The 20,781-nt window shown below is 44.0% G+C and overlaps 1 protein-coding gene across 1 annotated transcript in view; it reads right to left on the bottom strand.

Moving 5' to 3' along the window:
- LOC126102751 (CCN family member 4) overlaps positions 1 to 20,781 on the bottom strand; it is a 369,631-nt gene that overhangs the window by 169,351 nt on the left and 179,499 nt on the right. The window contains exon 2 of the mRNA XM_049912327.1: positions 15,884 to 16,013. Coding sequence (XP_049768284.1) covers positions 15,884 to 16,012 — 129 coding nt within the window. The 5' untranslated portion in view covers position 16,013. The remainder of the gene's footprint in view (positions 1 to 15,883; positions 16,014 to 20,781) is intronic.

Below are 20,781 nucleotides of genomic sequence, written 5' to 3'. Positions count from 1 at the left end.
GCTTCTGCACTATTCAGTTACTTCTGAGCCGTTGACAAAACTGCCTGTTTCTGTTATCAAATGCTCGTGTATTTTGACTTCTGCTTATCTTTCCACCAATTAATGACATCATTTATACGAGGGCAGTTCAATAAGTAATGCAACACATTTTTTTTCTCGGCCAATTTTGGTTGAAAAAACCGGAAATTTCTTGTGGAATATTTTCAAACATTCCCGCTTCGTCTCGTATAGTTTCATTGACTTCCGACAGGTGGCAGCGCTGTCCGGAGCTGTTAAAATGGCGTCTGTAACGGATGTGCGTTGCAAACAACGGGCAGTGATCGAGTTTCTTTTGGCGGAAAACCAGGGCATCTCAGATATTCATAGGCGCTTGCAGAATGTCTACGAAGATCTGACAGTGGACAAAAGCACGGTGAGTCGTTGGGCAAAGCGTGTGTCATCATCGCCGCAAGGTCAAGCAAGACTGTCTGATCTCCCGCGTGAGGGCCGGCCGTGCACAGCTGTGACTCCTGCAATGGCGGAGCGTGCGAACACACTCGTTCGAGATGATCGACGGATCACCATCAAACAACTCAGTGCTCAACTTGACATCTCTGTTGGTAGTGCTGTCACAATTGTTCACCAGTTGGGATATTCAAAGGTTTGTTCCCGCTGGGTCCCTCGTTGTCTAACCGAACACCATAAAGAGCAAAGGAGAACCACCTGTGCGGAATTGCTTGCTCGTCATGTGGCTGAGGGTGACAATTTCTTGTCAAAGATTGTTACAGGCGATGAAACATGGGTTCATCACTTCGAACCTGAAACAAAACGGCAATCAATGAAGTGGCGCCACACCCACTCCCCTACCAAGAAAAAGTTTAAAGCCATACCCTCAGCCGGTAAAGTCATGGTTACAGTCATCTGGGACGCTGAAGGGGTTATTCTGTTCGATGTCCTTCCCCATGGTCAAACGATCAACTCTGAAGTGTATTGTGCTACTCTTCAGAAATTGAAGAAACGACTTCAGCGTGCTCGTAGGCACAAAAATCTAAACGAACTTCTCCTTCTTCATGACAACGCAAGACCTCACACAAGTCTTCGCACCCGAGAGGAGCTCACGAAACTTCAGTGGACTGTTCTTCCTCATGCACCCTACAGCCCCGATCTCGCACCGTCGGATTTCCATATGTTTGGCCCAATGAAGGACGCAATCCGTGGGAGGCACTACGCGGATGATGAAGAAGTTATTGATGCAGTACGACGTTGGCTCCGACATCGACCAGTGGAATGGTACCGTGCAGGCATACAGGCCCTCATTTCAAGGTGGCGTAAGGCCGTAGCATTGAATGGAGATTACGTTGAAAAATAGTGTTGTGTAGTTAAAAGATTGGGGAATAACCTGGTGTATTTCAATGCTGAATAAAACATCCCCTGTTTCAGAAAAAAATGTGTTGCATTACTTATTGAACTGCCCTCTTAGTTTGTCCAACACACATCACTCAGTAGAGATAAGAGTAAAATATAGCAAATGGCAACTTGCCGTAGTAAATTATAATAATGAACTAAGAAAGACAGAGTAAGATGTGACGGTTATCTGACGGAGAGCTTAAGCTCGCCTGCCCGACAAAAGGCAGAGAACCTGTGATTGATGGAAGGAAAATACAACACAGTCTGAAAAGCCTTGAAGCTGTCTATCAGCTTTAGTTAAATTCATGTTTGGATTAACAAGCAAATTGAATCATAATTGCTATCAAATAAGTCGGCTGTAATTACATTAACCTCGGCACAGTTTTCCCAACTTCTTAATTTCAGCTTCCTTGTCGGTATCAAGGGTGTTTAAGCAAAAGTGTTTGCTGTTACTTCTCACTGTTTGTTATTTTCACTCATAAAGTATTCGGTTTGTCTCAAATAATACGTACATGAACTTCAGTAGCAGTAGCGTTATAGCTTTCATAACATCATGTCAAAGTTCGAGTAAAAATTCGCTTGGAATAATTGGCAAGAAATCCAAGGGTTGGATGTATGAGGGTAGTTGTAAAGGTTTTATTTCTTCGCGTATAATGATACATTTTAAATGCTAAACGTGACAGTTTAATCTTCTGCCTGCATCGTACATAAGGTGTAATTTGCACAACTTAAAGTTCTGTCTGTAACATTAAAAGATGTGTGAGAAGTGTAAATGTGACGTATAGCACCATATACCCACCTCATCAACTGGAAAAGTGGAATGATTAGCGCAATTTTCTGAACTTGCACACAAAACTGAATATTCAGTTCAGTTTGAGAGAAGCCACAGAACACACTGTGAGGTGTTATTTAGCCATGACAGAACTTGAATATATGAAAATGTTCTCAACGTGATCTGTACTACCTGGCACGTGGCAGTCATAGTTCAAATGCGCACTTATCGTGTGTCAGTTTCTAGCAACAACTTACATAATATAGTTATTCTACTTTAAGCCAGTTTTTGTGTTACTTCACGGTATGATATTTGTTATAATCTGTCTTTAAATTTAACCCATTTCTCGTCAGCATCAAGGTATATTTGAGTCCATATTTGCACTTCTGAAATCTATACATAATGTTAGACGCTCAAAAAATGTTCATGTATTAATATGTCCCTGCGTCTCAAAATGGTTCAAATGGCTCTGAGCACTATGGGACTCAACTGCTGTGGCCATAAGTCCCCTAGAACTTAGAACTACTTAAACCTAACTAACCTAAGGACAGCACACAACACCCAGCCATCACGAGGCAGAGAAAATCCCTGACCCCGCCGGGAATCGAACCCGGGAACCCGGGCGTGGGAAGCGAGAACGCTACCGCACGACCACGAGATGCGGGCCCCTGCGTCTCCTTACGAGGCTTCCAGTAGGTTATACTCTTTGAACATTACACATTACGATATGCTCCCCCCCCCCCCCCCACTTGTGTACTAAAAATTTATCTTATGATTATTTCTTTGACTTCTTGTACATACACTCCTGGAAATTGAAATAAGAACACCGTGAATTCATTGTCCCAGGAAGGGGAAACTTTATTGACACATTCCTGGGGTCAGATACATCACATGATCACACTGACAGAACCACAGGCACATACACACAGGCAACAGAGCATGCACAATGTCGGCACTAGTACAGTGTATATCCACCTTTCGCAGCAATGCAGGCTGCTATTCTCCCATGGAGACGATCGTAGAGATGCTGGATGTAGTCCTGTGGAACGGCTTGCCATGCCATTTCCACCTGGCGCCTCAGTTGGACCAGCGTTCGTGCTGGACGTGCAGACCGCGTGAGACGACGCTTCATCCAGTCCCAAACATGCTCAATGGGGGACAGATCCGGAGATCTTGCTGGCCAGGGTAGTTGACTTACACCTTCTAGAGCACGTTGGGTGGCACGGGATACATGCGGACGTGCATTGTCCTGTTGGAACAGCAAGTTCCCTTGCCGGTCTAGGAATGGTAGAACGATGGGTTCGATGACGGTTTGGATGTACCGTGCACTATTCAGTGTCCCCTCGACGATCACCAGTGGTGTACGGCCAGTGTAGGAGATCGCTCCCCACACCATGATGCCGGGTGTTGGCCCTGTGTGCCTCGGTCGTATGCAGTCCTGATTGTGGCGCTCACCCGCACGGCGCCAAACACGCATACGACCATCATTGGCACCAAGGCAGAAGCGACTCTCATCGCTGAAGACGACACGTCTCCATTCGTCCCTCCATTCACGCCTGTCGCGACACCACTGGAGGCGGGCTGCACGATGTTGGGGCGTGAGCGGAAGACGGCCTAACGGTGTGCGGGACCGTAGCCCAGCTTCATGGAGACGGTTGCGAATGGTCCTCGCCGATACCCCAGGAGCAACAGTGTCCCTAATTTGCTGGGAAGTGGCGGTGCGGTCCCCTACGGCACTGCGTAGGATCCTACGGTCTTGGCGTGCATCCGTGCGTCGCTGCGGTCCGGTCCCAGGTCGACGGGCACGTGCACCTTCCGCCGACCACTGGCGACAACATCGATGTAGTGTGGAGACCTCACGCCCCACGTGTTGAGCAATTCGGCGGTACGTCCACCCGGCCTCCCGCATGCCCACTATACGCCCTGGCTCAAAGTCCGTCAACTGCACATACGGTTCACGTCCACGCTGTCGCGGCATGCTACCAGTGTTAAAGACCGCGATGGAGCTCCGTATGCCACGGCAAACTGGCTGACACTGACGGCGGCGGTGCACAAATGCTGCGCAGCTAGCGCCATTCGACGGCCAACACCGCGGTTCCTGGTGTGTCCGCTGTGCCGTGCGTGTGATCATTGCTTGTACAGCCCTCTCGCAGTGTCCGGAGCAAGTATGGTGGGTCTGACACACCGGTGTCAATGTGTTCTTTTTTCCATTTCCAGGAGTGTAGTTTACAGATCATTCATTAACAGTTTCCTTTTCTTTTCTGTTGTCACCTGTTTTCGGTATGTGGACATAGATTTCTATGTTAATGGTTGTTACAGTTTTTTTCTCATATGGTAAGAATATTTATAACATTACATAATTCTTAACACGTTTGTTTGTGTGGCCATCGTCTTCACAAAACGAACATTATTCATAGTATCTAATCCTCCGTACCGTTCTATAAATGTAGATTTCAGCTGTAAATAATAAATTGATAGGCAATGAGAATTAGGACATTGCATGTAAAACATGCTTTATTCACGTTAGTTGATAGTTCCACGATAAACTGTGAAAAGGCAGATTTGTCTCTAATTTAAAAATCTGCTTAATGGTAAATTTATCGAAATATGTGCATGAAAACAATGATAAGCTGCAAAAACGTGGTTGTGGATATTGGTAACGCTTGCAGTGTTTGTCTCAGTAAAATATTTTCAGGGATGATTTGTACGAATCTGAGGATGAATGTGGGTAACTACGACTCAGATACAAATCCAGAATTTGTTCCCCAGCACAAATACACTACAAAAATTGTTGCTCTTCAGATAAATGCTGGTTGGTTGGTTGGGGAAGGAGACCAGACAGCGTGGTCATCGGTCTCATTGGATTAGGGAAGGAAGTCGGCCGTGCCCTTTCAGAGGAACCATCCCGGCAATTGCCTGGAATGATTTAGGGAAATCACGGAAAACCTAAATCAGGATGGCCGGACGCGGGATTGAACCGTCGTCCTCACGAATGCGAGTCCAGTGCCTAACCACTGCGCCACCTCGCTCGGTCAGATAAATACGAATAATTATTTAAGCAAGTACACGAATGTAGTTGTGTCGCTTACCACGTTGTTGTTGTGGTCTTCAGTCCTGAGACTGGTTTGATGCAGCTCTCCATGCTACCCTATCCTGTGCAAGCTTCTTCATCTCCCATTACCTACTGCAACCTACATCTTTCTGAATCTGCTTAGTGTATTCATCTCTTGGTCTCCCTCTACGATTTTTACCCGCCACGCTGCCCTCCAATGCTCAATTTGTGATCCCTTGATGCCTCAGAACATGTCCTACCAACCGGGCTCTTCTTCTTGTCAACCTTCTTCTTGTCAACCACACTTCTTATGAAAGTACATGAAAGAGTGATGACGAAAATGGTACGGGCCATCTTTAACATAGTTTATGTGCTCTATTCAATTGCTTGTTGAAACTGGTTATATATAGTGGTGAATCACAAATCAGTTTTTGGTGTTTTATGCTGTACTGTTGCAAAACTTGATATTACAAATCCTAGTATCAAAAACTGAGACAATTATGACGGTTTAATTTGCAGTTTTGAATGGTTTCACAGTAATGCTTAGTTAATTCGCCCAGCAATTAAACAGAGCTAAGTCAATTCTAACCAAGTTAAGTTCACTCAGTTTTCACGCAAACAATGTTTCCTATGCGGTGACATATTTTTATGGATGAAATTATGGGTAGAATATATCATTTCAGAAATATGTTGTTACCTTACTTATATCTGAAATAATAACTTACCGGAATAAAAAATTGCGTTCCACGAACCTGAACTACCTTAGTTATTAGATTTTGTTGTAACTTTACTGAGCAATTTCTCTAAACAACCAACTAATTTCCTACCATTGTTTACAGCTGAGGTCTTCAATACATAAACATCCCGCCATCAATTTCATCAGATAACGATATGCTTATTCCATAATTTCTGTGACAGTGTTTGGCGCATTGGGAATTCAATGGAGAATAGTAACGAGATCTTCACTGTCCTGTAGGACACAGCAGCTAACCTTAAACTGGAGAACCACCTTGACCTCACTGAACGACGGCTCAGCTGTTAGAATAAGATGGACCTTTAAGAGCGATGCAAAAGTGGTGATGGTATTGATTTGTTTGTCTTTTCCTCTTACATAATCGCTCAAGGATTAAAAGTACAATGATAAGTTCAAGCTTTGTCCAAAATTGTTATGGACTCATTTATCACTGCAATAGAATGTGGATATGACACTGAATAAGAAATCAAAACACAGTATTTTGGATATGAGTTAATTCCTGAATTTTTTCAGCACCTTTATCAACAGTGTCAGATTCCATTAGTGATAAACCAACATTCATCCACGTATGCGAAAGATTTTTATTTAGTTGTATGGCAATATTAATTTCCTGTCATCACAATCGTGTCAACATTTCGGAAGGAAAGTCTTGTGTATCATTTTTCTGTCAATCATGTATGTTATTCGCAGTTTCTACCAGATATCCATTAGGTGAGGAGGAGCGAACCTGGAACGTGCAGGGATAGCTGTGGGAACTGTCCAAAAACTACACTCAGTGCGGATATGAAATCAGGCCAACTGGCGGCGCTAGTATTCTATCTTGGCCCGATTCACTTCCTCTCCCCACCTTTCCCTTCCCCCCACCCATTTCGGTCTCAAAAATCTACACAAAGAGCGCCAAAAGCAGCGCAGTTTGGAAACTTGTAAATCGACAGAGAGAATTGTCGAGATTGCAGGATATTAATGCCCACTATCATTAATTAATTAATGTGAATTAAATGCTCATGGTTTGCTGCCAGATACACTGACAATCTTATCACAGTATTACTTATGCACTTAGTGTCAATACTTATTTACTTTGTGTACTAGCTATTGTACGTAATAAAATTTTCTAAAATGTACAAACGGCACAGAAAATTAATTATGTTTCTTAAAGCGAGCATGGAAATTTAGTCACTGCCCCAAATTAAACTGCTATTTTTAGTACACCATAACTTCCATGTGATAGTACTAGCTATTGGAATCAATATAATTTGCAACATCGTGTATCATGAATGAATATCGTAATACAAGCGGGATACCCCATAACTAGGTATGCCGTTGTAAGGATATCGGTCCGCACACGCCCGTACAATGTAGCAATAAGTTCCTAAAAGCCGTGCGTGAAAATGCGATTTATCGTGTTGTCATACCTCGGGTTCTGTTGATCACAGAGGTATGGGGTTAAAGTGTTTGGATAGCCCCTGGGCTGGAAACCATTTGTATACCCATCAGAAAAGCGGCGTACTGTAGCTATCCTACAGAAAAGGGTGAAAATTTAAACATTACATACACACTTCACCCAGCTCAGACAAGTTGAAGAAATCGTTTGGTTCATCCGCATTTGGTGTAGCCTAGGGTGGGTTTTAGACGGTTTACTGAGAAAGCCCCAAAAACTCAGGACATCTGTGTAACAATTTTTATTCATAGCAGATCGTCCAAATTTTTACCAAACCTACTTAAGATAGTGTTCTCGGGGAACGTTGAAATTTGTTTACCGTTAACCGTTACAGAGATCTAGAGATTCGAAGTAACCATACTTAAGCAGAAAACAGCAAAAACCAGTTTTTGGTCTTTTTGCACAGTGTGCCGCAATTATCTAAATAATCAACAACAGAAAATGGGTGAAATTTCGACTGTGCACTCTGAACACAAATCCTGGAACATCATTTCTTTCCGTTTTCGGAAAACTTCATCCGTGATCAAGACAGATCCGAGAAATCATAAGTTTTGGATACCAAGAATACCAGTTGTGGGGATCACCACATCTGTCACTTCTACTCACTGGAAATTGTCGAAATTTTGAACATATGTTCTTAAGGTGACGTTCCTGGGGAAAATTTTTGGATATCATTGTCCGTTACCGAGATCCATACGCCACGTGAAGACAGAGGACGTTTATCCTTTACAGATCGAAGTGCTTGACTTACTTTCTTTGTTTGTCTAATAACTGGTCTAATGTCGTTCTTCTGTAAAATCTGATCTGTAACTTTTCTAATGAAAAGGCGAGAAACTATATACCTTCACCACTGTTTATCCTGTTTGTCCTTCGGCCTTCCGTTATTTGCGCATAGAGTTCTGCTTATGTCTCTCTCTGAGTAGTCATCTTTCTCGACATCTTGCTTTAGATGTTTTAATTCGGCGTGCAGGTATTCCTGCTTGCAAATCCTTTTGGCTCTATCGACAAGACTTTTACTGTCACTTCTCTTTTGTTGTGGATGGTGATTAGAGTTCTTATATAAATATCTGTCCGTGTGCATTACTTTTCGAAAAATCTTACATGCCAAACTTCCATCGGTCTGTCTCATACTACAATACCCAAGAAAGATATTCTGTTTTCATTTTTTGTTTCCATAGGCCACCGAATTTTTGCGTTTATTTTATTTAGAAAACCAAAGAATTCGTCCAAACCTTCTTTTCTGTGTGGTCAGACCACAAATGTGTCATCCAGAAACCGATACTGGCGAGATGGTTTCTTATTTGCTTTTCTAAAGCTGACTCTTGGAGTTTCTTCACACAGACATTAGCTACTGCAACACCTAATGGATTGCCCATTGGTACACCATCAAGTTCTTCATAAAATTCATAATCCCAATGGAACTGGCTGGAAGTAAGGGAATGTCTGAAAACAGCAGACAAATCTCATGGGGAAAATATCCGTTCTAAAAACCGTAACTTCGTTTACTGGGACCACAGACTTACAAGAATATCTTCAGGAGACAGTATTAGCCCTTCAGTCGTATGTATAAATGATGTGAGTCGTTTATATATGAGTCCGTTTTCTCAGTATACGGCTGTAATTGAGTCGCCAGATATCTTGCTTTTTCATTCGTGGGGGAAATGATAGTACTCACAACGGGTATCAGTAGGCTATGAAGTCTAGGACACAAAGCTTCAGTCTTCAATAATGCCCTATTTCTTCTTTTGGAACAGAACTAGATGATTTTATCAGATCATTTAGTTTCCTAAATACGCCAGTTGTAGGATCGCTCTTAAGCTCGTTGTACTTTTTTGATTCAAAATTTTGCTTCGATAATCCTCTTTATCCATAAGAACAGAAGCATTCCCATTATCATCAGGAAGAATATTTCTTCATCTTTATTTAAATCTCTAGCAGCCTTTCTCTCACCTTTCGTTAATTTACTTTCCAAAGATTTACGGCTGCGCATTTCTCTGGTGGTTTCAGTCCGGGTAGCGTTAGCCGTTCGTTTGGGGAGAGTACGTATACCTGCCTCTACATTCGCTATAATATCCTCATGTGGTACTTTCATAGATACGCTTGCGCAGTTCCCTCATACTGTAAGGACAGACATCTCGTCTTGCGATAAAACTCTCCCTGACTTGTTAACAACACTATCGCACATCACTGTATTATTTCTGCTTTCTATTAGGTTTGTGCCTTTTCGAACTTCTTCTTATGTCTATAAGTAGTCACTTCTGTCATAGCTTTCATAGATCTAAATGTAAGGTAATGTATTTTGTTTCCTAAAGCCAAATATACATTCCTAGCAAGTAATAAATGCAGATGCAGTAACTTACGGTCAACAGAATCCATGTCTCGTACTTTAATTCTGTATAATCATTAATCTAATGAAAACAGACCGTCTAGAAAATCCTCTACAGCTTTAAAAAATTAGGTGTGGGAGTCGAGTCTCTACAATGCAACAATAAAGTTAAAATACGAATTAAATATGGATTCTTCTCAGGTGAAAATTCCAGACGTCTGACTGATTTTGAGAAATTCTCCCCCTAGAACCTTTTGATGACAAAATGAAGGCTTTTACAACAGGATGACATTGTTGCTGGTAAAGCTTTCTGGGTATTAGGTCATAATTCACTATACTTTTCCGTTCCTGACATTTATTCCAGAATTGCGCTGGGTATCTTCAGAGGCCTTACTGTTCTGAAGATATCCAACGCAATTTTGGACAAAGCGTTAGAAACAGAAGAGCTTCGTGGACCACGACTTTATATCCCGAAAGGCTTACCAGCAGCGGAGGAGGTGGTGATAATGGCAGAATGGAAGTATCAGTGGAAGAGAAAGAGAGTTGGATGAAGACAATATCAGTAGGAGATAAAAAGGGAGCACACATTGATTGTCGGTGAGAGACAGTGGCATTAAAAGAGAGAGAGAAATGAGCGGAGGTAGGAGCAGTTGGAGAAAAAAAGGAGGAAGACAGGTAAAATAAAAAAGAAGTAAGTCGAGACCATACATGGGCTTGGTGGTGCGGTAGAGGGGGGGGGGGGGGCAGCGCTTGGAACCCCGCCTTCACAACGGCGAACTTACACATGACAAAATTTGTCACCTTTCTCGCATCCTCTTTAGCTGCACTATAAAGTTTCCTGGTCTCGAAGTGAAAAGCCCGAGCAAAGCGTCCCCAAGGACACGTTTGGAGGGGAGACAATGGTAGCTGAAGAGAAAGACGGCAGACTTAAGACAGAAGGAAAGAGACTCGCAGTGTGAGAGACAAAATCAAAGTCAGTGGGTCAGGGAGATAGTAAAAATGACACAGAAGGAGACACTAGTAACGAACAGGCTTCGTTCGCTACAGAGACTAAGTAAAGGGTTTTAGAATGTTCTGTGTAAAAAGAGTGCAGAATATTCTCGCGTCCCAAAATTTATGTCAACGATGGCGGTATGAAGATTAAGGCGGTTTGTTCTCCAAAATTCTGTCACAATCTTTTACACAGCAGCATATTCGCCTTCTTTGTGCTCAGACAGGTGCATTTTTCAGGTGTTCATTATCTGACCGTTAAATTTTGCACACGGAAATATTCAAAAAGAATACAAAAGCTAGGCTGACATTAAACAAACCCACATTAACACAACTGAAGTAATATGCCAGCTCTCACAAGGGGACCTCACTCACCAGTTCTTCATGTTTATAGCATTTGAAGGCCATGTTGGACTTAGATTTCCTATAGCAGTTCGCAGGAAAATTTGAGACAATCATGTCTGAAGAATTGAAGATTTTTCAAGTGCTGTTGATCGAAAAACATTCCGGACAATTTAACAGAGCCGCCGGTTGCTGAGTGCGTAGCATGTATTTCTTGTAACAGTAAAGTGACATGCTCGATTCTCGCTGGCAGTTACTCCTCCTACTTTCATTTCAAATCTGTATCTATTATAATATGTAAATGCTATAAAAATAAAATCTTCATATTTTTATTTACCAATCAATTGATACATGAGTATTCTAAACACACTGTTATTACTGTGTAAAATGGAAAACTTTAATTCTAAATGAAAACATTATACAGAGTGACCAGAAACAGTCTGAAACTCTTTCAAGGGTGCTGCACAGGAGGCTGTGCTGATAATAATTATCCAGAAAAAAATCCGATAATCTGCGGCGTTTCCGAGATAACTAGTGTTGAAGTTAGCCAGTCACTCGTCGTGCCACAGAAGGTGTCGCCAGACGCGTTCCTCCTTTGGTTTCCTCAAACCGAATAAACGTAGCGCATTTAACTGGTAATTAACATTTCAACATGTGATAACTCTCACAGAGATGTCTGAGAATTACTGCGTTCAAGTGATTGAATTTTAGCTTGCATCGACCTGATTGGCCAACTTCATTGCTACATGGCGTAAAGTATAGATTTTTTTCTTAACAATTATTTCTCAGTACACCCTCCCTCGCACACAAGCTATAGACCGTTTCTGACCACCCTGTACATGTTAATACTACTGCTCACTCTTTACAAACGAGATTATGCACTGCCTGATCAAAATGTGAAGCACCTAGAAGAAATGGTCGGACGTCGATGTAACTTCGTACACATGTACAACATCGGCGGATATGTAACTGATAAGTTTTGCTATTCAGTTTCATAGGTAGGTCAACGACCAGAGTGCCTCATTGGTGTTCATGTGCAATGTTGTTACCCCGCCTGGTAGCTTCTCAATAATTACTCTGAGGGACACGGAGGTGCTGATTACTTGTGTGAGACAGCGTTATCAGCACCCGACCCTGTCTGAAAGGGATCTTCATGAGGGCTTGCATTTCGTCAGCTAGTCTAATTGTGCTAAATTCAGATTTGTGGAGCAATCTTATGTAATTTCCAAGGTTCTGGTCGACCACGTCTTGTTGTCAAGGAGGCACCGCCTTATTGTGAGCCAAGAATATTGTAACCCCTTCACTTCTGCACCTGTCATTCAAAAACAAATAATTGAATAACCATCATCCCTTACTATTGGTGAGCGGCTAGAAGCAGTCACACTAAGGGAACTATCGTCTCATGAGTAGGCTGCCGATAACACTGTTACGTCACAGAGTAGTACGGGTTCCGAGTTATAAAATTTTTAACAGAGTTCAGCCACCTTCACGCAAGATAGGCAGGTTACAACACGATTAGCGTATGGAAGTATGGTGATGCAAGACAGACGGGCAGCACAGTCTGAAACTCTGCAGTAGATGAGTGAGAGAGAGCACACGCCGCGGGAAAACATAAATGGACAACGACTAAGCAAAGTAACACGCACGGTCGTTCGCGCCGCGGGGTGCCGCAAGAAGCAATAGACTTGCCTGGGAAAACACTCATAGATCAATTTCACAAGCTGCTAAGAGAGAATTAAAGCAAAGGTAGCAGAATAACGAGGCCACATGCGGTCATCGCTAGAAAACCGGGCGTCACAGAACCATGGAAAGCTCCTTAATTAGCGGAGCCCCAGCTCCAAGCGGGGGAGAACGGTTCAGGTCAATGGGAACGATGGAATTCGTGTCGACGACATTTCCTTCCATGAACTTGTTTTTTTAGTAACTCTTGTCTCAAATCAACCAGCGCAGTACCAGCCAGTTGTGGAGTGCCACAGAGCTGAACTCCACTGACGAGATTCATGCTGTGTCACATCAACCACTACTGAAGGGAGAGCTGAAGGACTACCAGCAGCAGTGCACTACCAGGTGCTGTACTCTCTGAGTGTTAGACCGAAGAAGACAACCAGGGCTCTTGGCGCACCACCATCCGGTAGGCATAAGCGCATCCGGATGCGGGGAGTACCAGTCCGACAGTAGTCGGTTCAACGCCTGCCATCTACAGCACACTGCGGATGGGGTGGTCCAGAGAACAAGAGGCACGGAGTGGGATCGAGTACACTCCCTTAGCCGGTAACAGCCATCTGTGCTGTACCAGGCTGGCTAAACATCCGTATCGACGTAAGAGGAACGACGTCTCGCTAGGACGCAGGCGCAAGGACTGGTGCACCGTCCGACACAGAGAGTCGGTCCGTGACCAGGGCAGGAGGCAACTACGGCCAACAGTGAGGAACGACGTCTCGCTAGGACGCAGGCGCAAGGACTGGTGCACCGTCCGACACAGAGAGTCGGTCCGTGACCAGGGCAGGAGGCAACTACGGCCAACAGTGAGGAACGACGTCTCGCTAGGACGCAGGCGCAAGGACTGGTGCACCGTCCGACACAGAGAGTCAGTCCGTGACCAGGGCAGGAGGCAACTACGGCCAACAGTGCACCTCCCTTTGTAAAGTTGTCACAATAAGCGATTCACTGAATAATCACGTTTCTTTAGTGCCACGAGCGCTTCCAGACGATTCCTGACATCGTGCAGAGGCGTCATCCGCTCAGCCCCTCTATAACACTATCACACAAACGGTCTCTTACGGAGTGGCGCCATGACCAGAAAACATGGAGTGCCGAATAACGGAGTTGCATTGTCCTCAGAAATAAATCACTTTTGTGTAGCATACTAGATAACCTTCATCAGCAAGTATGGCGGAGACGTGGGGACAGTCCTGTTCTTCCAGTGTTTTGGAAAATCGTAGCAATGCTAATCCTGGAACCATGGTATGGGGAGCCATCGGATGTGATTTCAGATCATGACTACTAATGCTGAGGGGTCTCTGATGACACAGCGGTGCCATGTGTTAACTCTCATGAGATACTGTCATGGTGCAATTTTTGAACCAGACAATGCTCGTCCGCACATGGTAAATATCTCTACAACTGCTTGCATGAAGATAAGGTATTCCCAAGGATAGCGAGATCAGAGATATGTTCCCAATAGAAAATGTGTTGGAACAGCTCAGATGTCAACTGTAGCCCAGTGCCTCTATTCAGAGTATCACCGACCAGTGACAACGGTTGTGGGCCAGCTTGCCTCGGTTGGGGATACAACTTTATTACACATTTCCGAAATGAATCAGTACAGGCATCAGCCCAGAGGCGCTGCAAAGTCATACTATTAAGTGGGGCATACTGCTTAATATGTTGCAATTTTTTTCTAGATTTTATAATCATTGAAAGAACATCATATGGTCTCTCACACAATGAAGGTATATTTCATTTCTCTGGCCTTTCTGAGTGGTTCAATTTTGTGGCACGCAGTGTATTTTATTTTCTACTACCTTTTTCCCAGTGGCTTCGATACAGATATTGAAAACATCTTCCTCCTTTCCCTCTCCATCACATCCTCCCACTTATATCTACCTCTGTCCCGCAGTCCCCCACCATCCCTCTACACTGTCTACCTGTCTACTGCCTCTCTCACTCATCCCCTATCAGTTAATTTCCTCCTCCTCCTCGTCCATATCTTCATCGCTTCTTCTTTCTACCTGAACCTTCGTTATTGGTCGTTGTATTTCTTCGTGACGGACGTCCCATGACGCTTGTTCAAGTTCATCGTTCATCCATTCCTTCAGTTTTTTTTTTTACAGAGGGTAGCTATACCTCTGACGGAACAAGCTAAGCCACCGTGCCAGCGTCAAGCACGACTCACGAGCCGTCTTCACAGTTTTACTTCGGGCGGTAGCTCGTCTCCTGCCTTCAAAAACTTCACAGAAGCTCTTGCGAAACTTGCAGAAGTAGTATTCATGGAAGAAAGGATACTGTGCAGACATGGCTTAGCCACAGCCTGGGAGTGTTCCCAGAAGGAAATTTTCGCTCTGCAGCGGAGTGTGTGTACTCATACGTAACTTTCTGGCAAGTCAAAACTGTCTGTGGGACCGCAACTCGAACTCGTGAGCTTCACCTTTCGCGGGTAAGTGTTCTACCAAGTCAGCTACCCAAGCACGACTCACGAGCCGCCTTCACAACTCTACTTTCATAGGTACCTCGTGTCCCACCTTCCAAACTTCACAAAAGTTCTCCTGCTAAAATTCGCTGGAGAGCTTTGGTCTGTTCCCATCCACGCCATGTCGACATGAGTAGACGCTGAAATTCCGTTTATTTATGTACCTCTGACGTAAAGGCAGCGTTTTAAAGCTGGTTGATAAAGCCGGCCAAATATACTCCAACACAACTTACTTGTCATGCAGGACAGCCTACATGTTGGGACCTGAAAAACTGTTTAACTGTCCCTAATATATATACGCTGGACTGCAGTTGAGGGTCATTCGACCTGCTGATGCTGTTCTCACACACTATGACTGTCATGGAGGGCACCTTTTTTGTCCATATACCCTCCAATTGGGGCTAGAAGGCTACAAAACTCAGCGCTGATACTCGTGAGACCTACTGTTGCTGTGTCACATTTGGCTGAAATCGGTCAAGGGGCTCAGGAGGAGATAACAGATACACACATCCAATATCCTCTTCTACACGTAACAGATTAGATGTTCCGCATTTTTGTTCAAATCAGAACCAAATTTCATAGCAAAGTAAGGCACAGTGACTTCCCTTTAGGGCTAGGCTTGTAGTGTACTGACCTCCTGGTAGGGCCTGGACTGGGGGTGCTGGTCCTTGTACACCTCACACTCGTAGCAGGGTGCCCGCTGCCCTAGCGCGCCCTCCAGCTCGGGCGTCAGCGACAGCACCAGCAGCACCGCCACGTTCATCCTGCACCACAAGATAAAAAACACCTGTCACTATCTCCACTTGTCGTCAACAAACTCAAGGGTGGACATCAAATTCCTCCTTCTGTGTACCTCCAGGTGCTGCACACTTCCATATTATGGAAATAACAGGGTACTTCAGTAAACAACACATAGGGAATGATCCCCTAAATATTCTGAAATAGGAAGTTTAGAGTCTGCCAACTCTAATGAAGAAGAGACCAGCTTTAACATGCCTTTTGACATCGTTGTATCGTTGTTGTCAAGTACTTCGTGGTCAAACGTTCCACTGGGGATCTGAGAAACGGGGAATGATAAGGGGATTTAGTGAGCAGGACTTTGGAGAAACAGAAGAAGTTCTCACCTGGAACGGCAGAGCATATTGCAGGAATTTTTTGATTGGGAGCAGGAAAGGAAAATTGAGGCACAGTTGAAGGAAACAGGGAAGGATTTTTACTTTGTGGGAAGGTAGGGACACAGAGAGTACTGTTAGTGTTAAGGAGAGATATGTCACAGGTAGGATTAGGAACAACAAATGTATACCACAGTTCACTATGGTTTAGGAAGCTTAGGGATTGTACCACCCAGGACTAACGATAGGTGGGCTTTCACTAGATTGGGCTACACTTAAACAGGCCTGGGAAGAGAAGATTAGTACTTCATGAAAGTAAGGGAGCAGGTCTTGGGTCACAGGTGGTGAACTATCTGTAGTATCCTTTTCTGGACAAATCCAGATGTCAGAGTCCCCTGTCTAAGTAATATCTCTAACAGCTTAAAAAAGTTTTGTAATAAAGCTTCACTAGAATCTGGCGCGCGAGATTAAATGCTTACTACATGTCACAATGAAAAATAAACCACTTGAAATACAACTCCTCTTCGAAAAATGCTCTCAATAAAAAATGAAATACATCAACTTGAAACTGAGCTCCAGGTTTTGAACATCACACTACCTTACCTCACTGAGCACAGAATGAACACGCTTTATTTCCATCGTATGAAAGGACAACTTATTTATGAAGTATTTCAAAGGTGGAGGGTCATGCATCTACACTCCTGGAAATTGAAATAAGAACACCGTGAATTCATTGTCCCAGGAAGGGGAAACTTTATTGACACATTCCTGGGGTCAGATACATCACATGATCACACTGACAGAACCACAGGCACATAGACACAGGCAACAGAGCATGCACAATGTCGGCACTAGTACAGTGTATATCCACCTTTCGCAGCAATGCAGGCTGCTATTCTCCCATGGAGACGATCGTAGAGATGCTGGATGTAGTCCTGTGGAACGGCTTGCCATGCCATTTCCACCTGGCGCCTCAGTTGGACCAGCGTTCGTGCTGGACGTGCAGACCGCGTGAGACGACGCTTCATCCGGTCCCAAACATGCTTAATGGGGGACAGATCCGGAGATCTTGCTGGCCAGGGTAGTTGACTTACACCTTCTAGAGCACGTTGGGTGGCACGGGATACATGCGGACGTGCATTGTCCTGTTGGAACAGCAAGTTCCCGTGCCGGTCTAGGAATGGTAGAACGATGGCTTCGATGACGGTTTGGATGTACCGTGCACTATTCAGTGTCCCCTCGACGATCACCAGTGGTGTACGGCCAGATCGCTCCCCACACCATGATGCCGGGTGTTGGCCCTGTGTGCCTCGGTCGTATGCAGTCCTGATTGTGGCGCTCACCTGCACGGCGCCAAACACGCATACGACCATCATTGGCACCAAGGCAGAAGCGACTCTCATCGCTGAAGACGACACGTCTCCATTCGTCCCTCCATTCACGCCTGTCGCGACACCACTGGAGGCGGGCTGCACGATGTTGGGGCGTGAGCGGAAGACGGCCTAACGGTGTGCGGGACCGTAGCCCAGCTTCATGGAGACGGTTGCGAATGGTCCTCGCCGATACCCCAGGAGCAACAGTGTCCCTAATTTGCTGGGAAGTGGCGGTGCGGTCCCCTACGGCACTGCGTAGGATCCTACGGTCTTGGCGTGCATCCGTGCGTCGCTGCGGTCCGGTCCCAGGTCGACGGGCACGTGCACCTTCCGCCGACCACTGGCGACAACATCGATGTACTGTGGAGACCTCACGCCCCACGTGTTGAGCAATTCGGCGGTACGTCCACCCGGCCTCCCGCTTGCCCACTATACGCCCTCGCTCAAAGTCCGTCAACTGCACATACGGTTCACGTCCACGCTGTCGCGGCATGCTACCAGTGTTAAAGACCGCGATGGAGCTCCGTATGCCACGGCAAACTGGCTGACACTGACGGCGGCGGTGCACAAATGCTGCGCAGCTAGCGCCATTCGACGGCCAACACCGCGGTTCCTGGTGTGTCCGCTGTGCCGTGCGTGTGATCATTGCTTGTACAGCCCTCTCGCAGTGTCCGGAGCAAGTATGGTGGGTCTGACACACCGGTGTCAATGTGTTCTTTTTTCCATTTCCAGGAGTGTATTTCAGAAATGAAGTTTAAATGAGTACATGATCTTATACAGAAAGTTAAGACATCACCTTGACACATCAGCTATTACATTAACACAGCTTGACATCAACAAGAAGTTCATGATTTTTCTATCACTTAACCAAATGTAGTGCGGATAATTTTTTCAGTAAATTAACAGATGTTTTACTTACAGTCTAAACTACAAAAGTTGACATAATTTTGTCTGGAGACATCAACATAAACACAAATACCACAAACGGTAGTAGTAGCACTGCAGATACAAAAAGAGTCAAAGGTAGCTGAAAAAATCATTCAATTATAAAATAATTTATAATGCAACACAATTTCGGGATATCACTTAACAGGGAACAGTGGAAGATAGACAGAAGCATAATGAAGTGGAGCTAACGGAGGGTGATAATGCAAGAAATGATCCACACAGCAAACTGTGTGAACGAGCATGTTTTATTAACTATTGTAGAGAAATTACAAAAAAGTCCTAACAACGAACACAACACTTGTAAATAATCATGCACTGAGAACAGAGAGGTTACTACCATACACAGATCACGAATTAACAAAAACCGCACTAAACCTGAAAAGTAAAAAGCCATTAGGCTATAATGAAGTACCAATAATGTGCTGAAACAAAGTGTACTGAACAGACAAGCTTCCTTAATAAACATAATAAATGACTCATTCGCTTCAGGTAAATACACTGAGCATTTAAAATATGCAAGCTTTATGTCTCTGGTAAAAAAAAAAAAGAAAAAATTCAAACCAGACAGAAAATACACATCCACTTTGCTCCTGCCACCATTCTCAGTTTAAAAATCTGATTAGTGAGTTATTTGAGTACATACAATCTACCAAGTAAATCACAATTTTATATTCTGAATTGGTAGAAATATAGAATCATCTATAGTAGAATTCACACAATTGGAATTTGGTGCTCTTGATAGGTATGAGTGTGTCACAGGCTTGCGACTGAATAAGGGAGGATCATTTCTAACAAGGGCAACTCCCCAGCGCACCCCCTCAGATTTAAAGGTAAAATAGCCCAGTGGAGGCCCGTCAAACACTGAACACAGGTCAAGCATAAAAACAGAAAGAAAGTGTACTGAACTGTGAAAAAAAGCTACAGGGAAACAGTGACGGTTCAAGGTAGGAACTGCAACATTGAGCGAATGTGATGAGCAGTGGCGTGGTGGTATGTGGTCAGTGTTTCACTGTCCAGCGGACGAACTCTATTCAAAACTCCCTCGTCTCATTTAATTATTTTCCTTTATTCACAACATTGTGAACCGTCCATCCGGTCATTGAAATGTTTGTTCTCTTTTAGTCTTTGCAATTGTCTTATTATACATTGGTTATGGAATATGAGTCATGTGGTAAGAATACTTTACTGTGGCAAATAAAGGTGATGAATAGTGAGAACAGGCGAGACACCACATAGATGTATCACCCAAATGAAAACAACAAATAAACAGGTGTGGAGTATGTTACAACAAAGATACTCAATACGGAACGTAACTTCAGAAACGTTAAAAACATAGGCCTTGTCAGAGCAACGAGAAACTGTGTGTCTTTGAAACTTTTACGTTCATTTGATGCAACTTATGTAACAAACTGCTATGTTTTCATCATTTTTTTTTTTTTTTTGGGAGTGATCATGTTCCCAATCATTCGAACACCTAAATCTGGCAAGAAGGCATAACTCACTCACTTATCAAGCCCACAAATTAGGAGCGTCGGTAAGATATTCGTGCTATATATCACATAATTATACTGTCACTAATTCCGTTTGTGACACACCACACGTGTTTTCCGTTGGAGGATTCAGTAGACTCGTCGCCTTGCCGTCAAATGTTTGCGGCTCCCATCCAAAAGCCACTTCCTTTCGGCTGCTAATAGAGCAGTTGTGCAGAATCAACTGTCATTAGAGGTCCAGTCCTTAGACCCCGCTACTGTAAACGGACATTACACCACGACAGAGACAAAAAATTAAATACAACGAATAGTGAAAGAAGTGAGATTTGAACACGAGTCGCCAACGTGACAGTCCAACACTATGACCACTTTTTTTGAGTAAAATGCAAGTGTCTTTATTTAAAAATGGATGAAACATTGATCTTTTGTACTTGACGGTTATACAAACACTCGTAGGCACTGTTCATTGGGTACTGCCTGTTTTTACAAATAGTGTCCACATCACATACTTCACTTTCATGAACTAAAGCGAACTGCTTACAGTTATTTGTGTATTTCAGGTGATATTTATAACAGTCACTGTTACACGTAACGTAAAGTTGTGTTTGC

The sequence above is a fragment of the Schistocerca cancellata genome, chromosome 1, assembly GCF_023864275.1.
Source record: "Schistocerca cancellata isolate TAMUIC-IGC-003103 chromosome 1, iqSchCanc2.1, whole genome shotgun sequence".
In the NCBI taxonomy this organism is placed as follows: Eukaryota; Metazoa; Arthropoda; class Insecta; order Orthoptera; family Acrididae; genus Schistocerca; species Schistocerca cancellata.
Note: the sequence above shows the minus strand (reverse complement) of the source record. Positions and strands in the feature narration are given on the sequence as shown.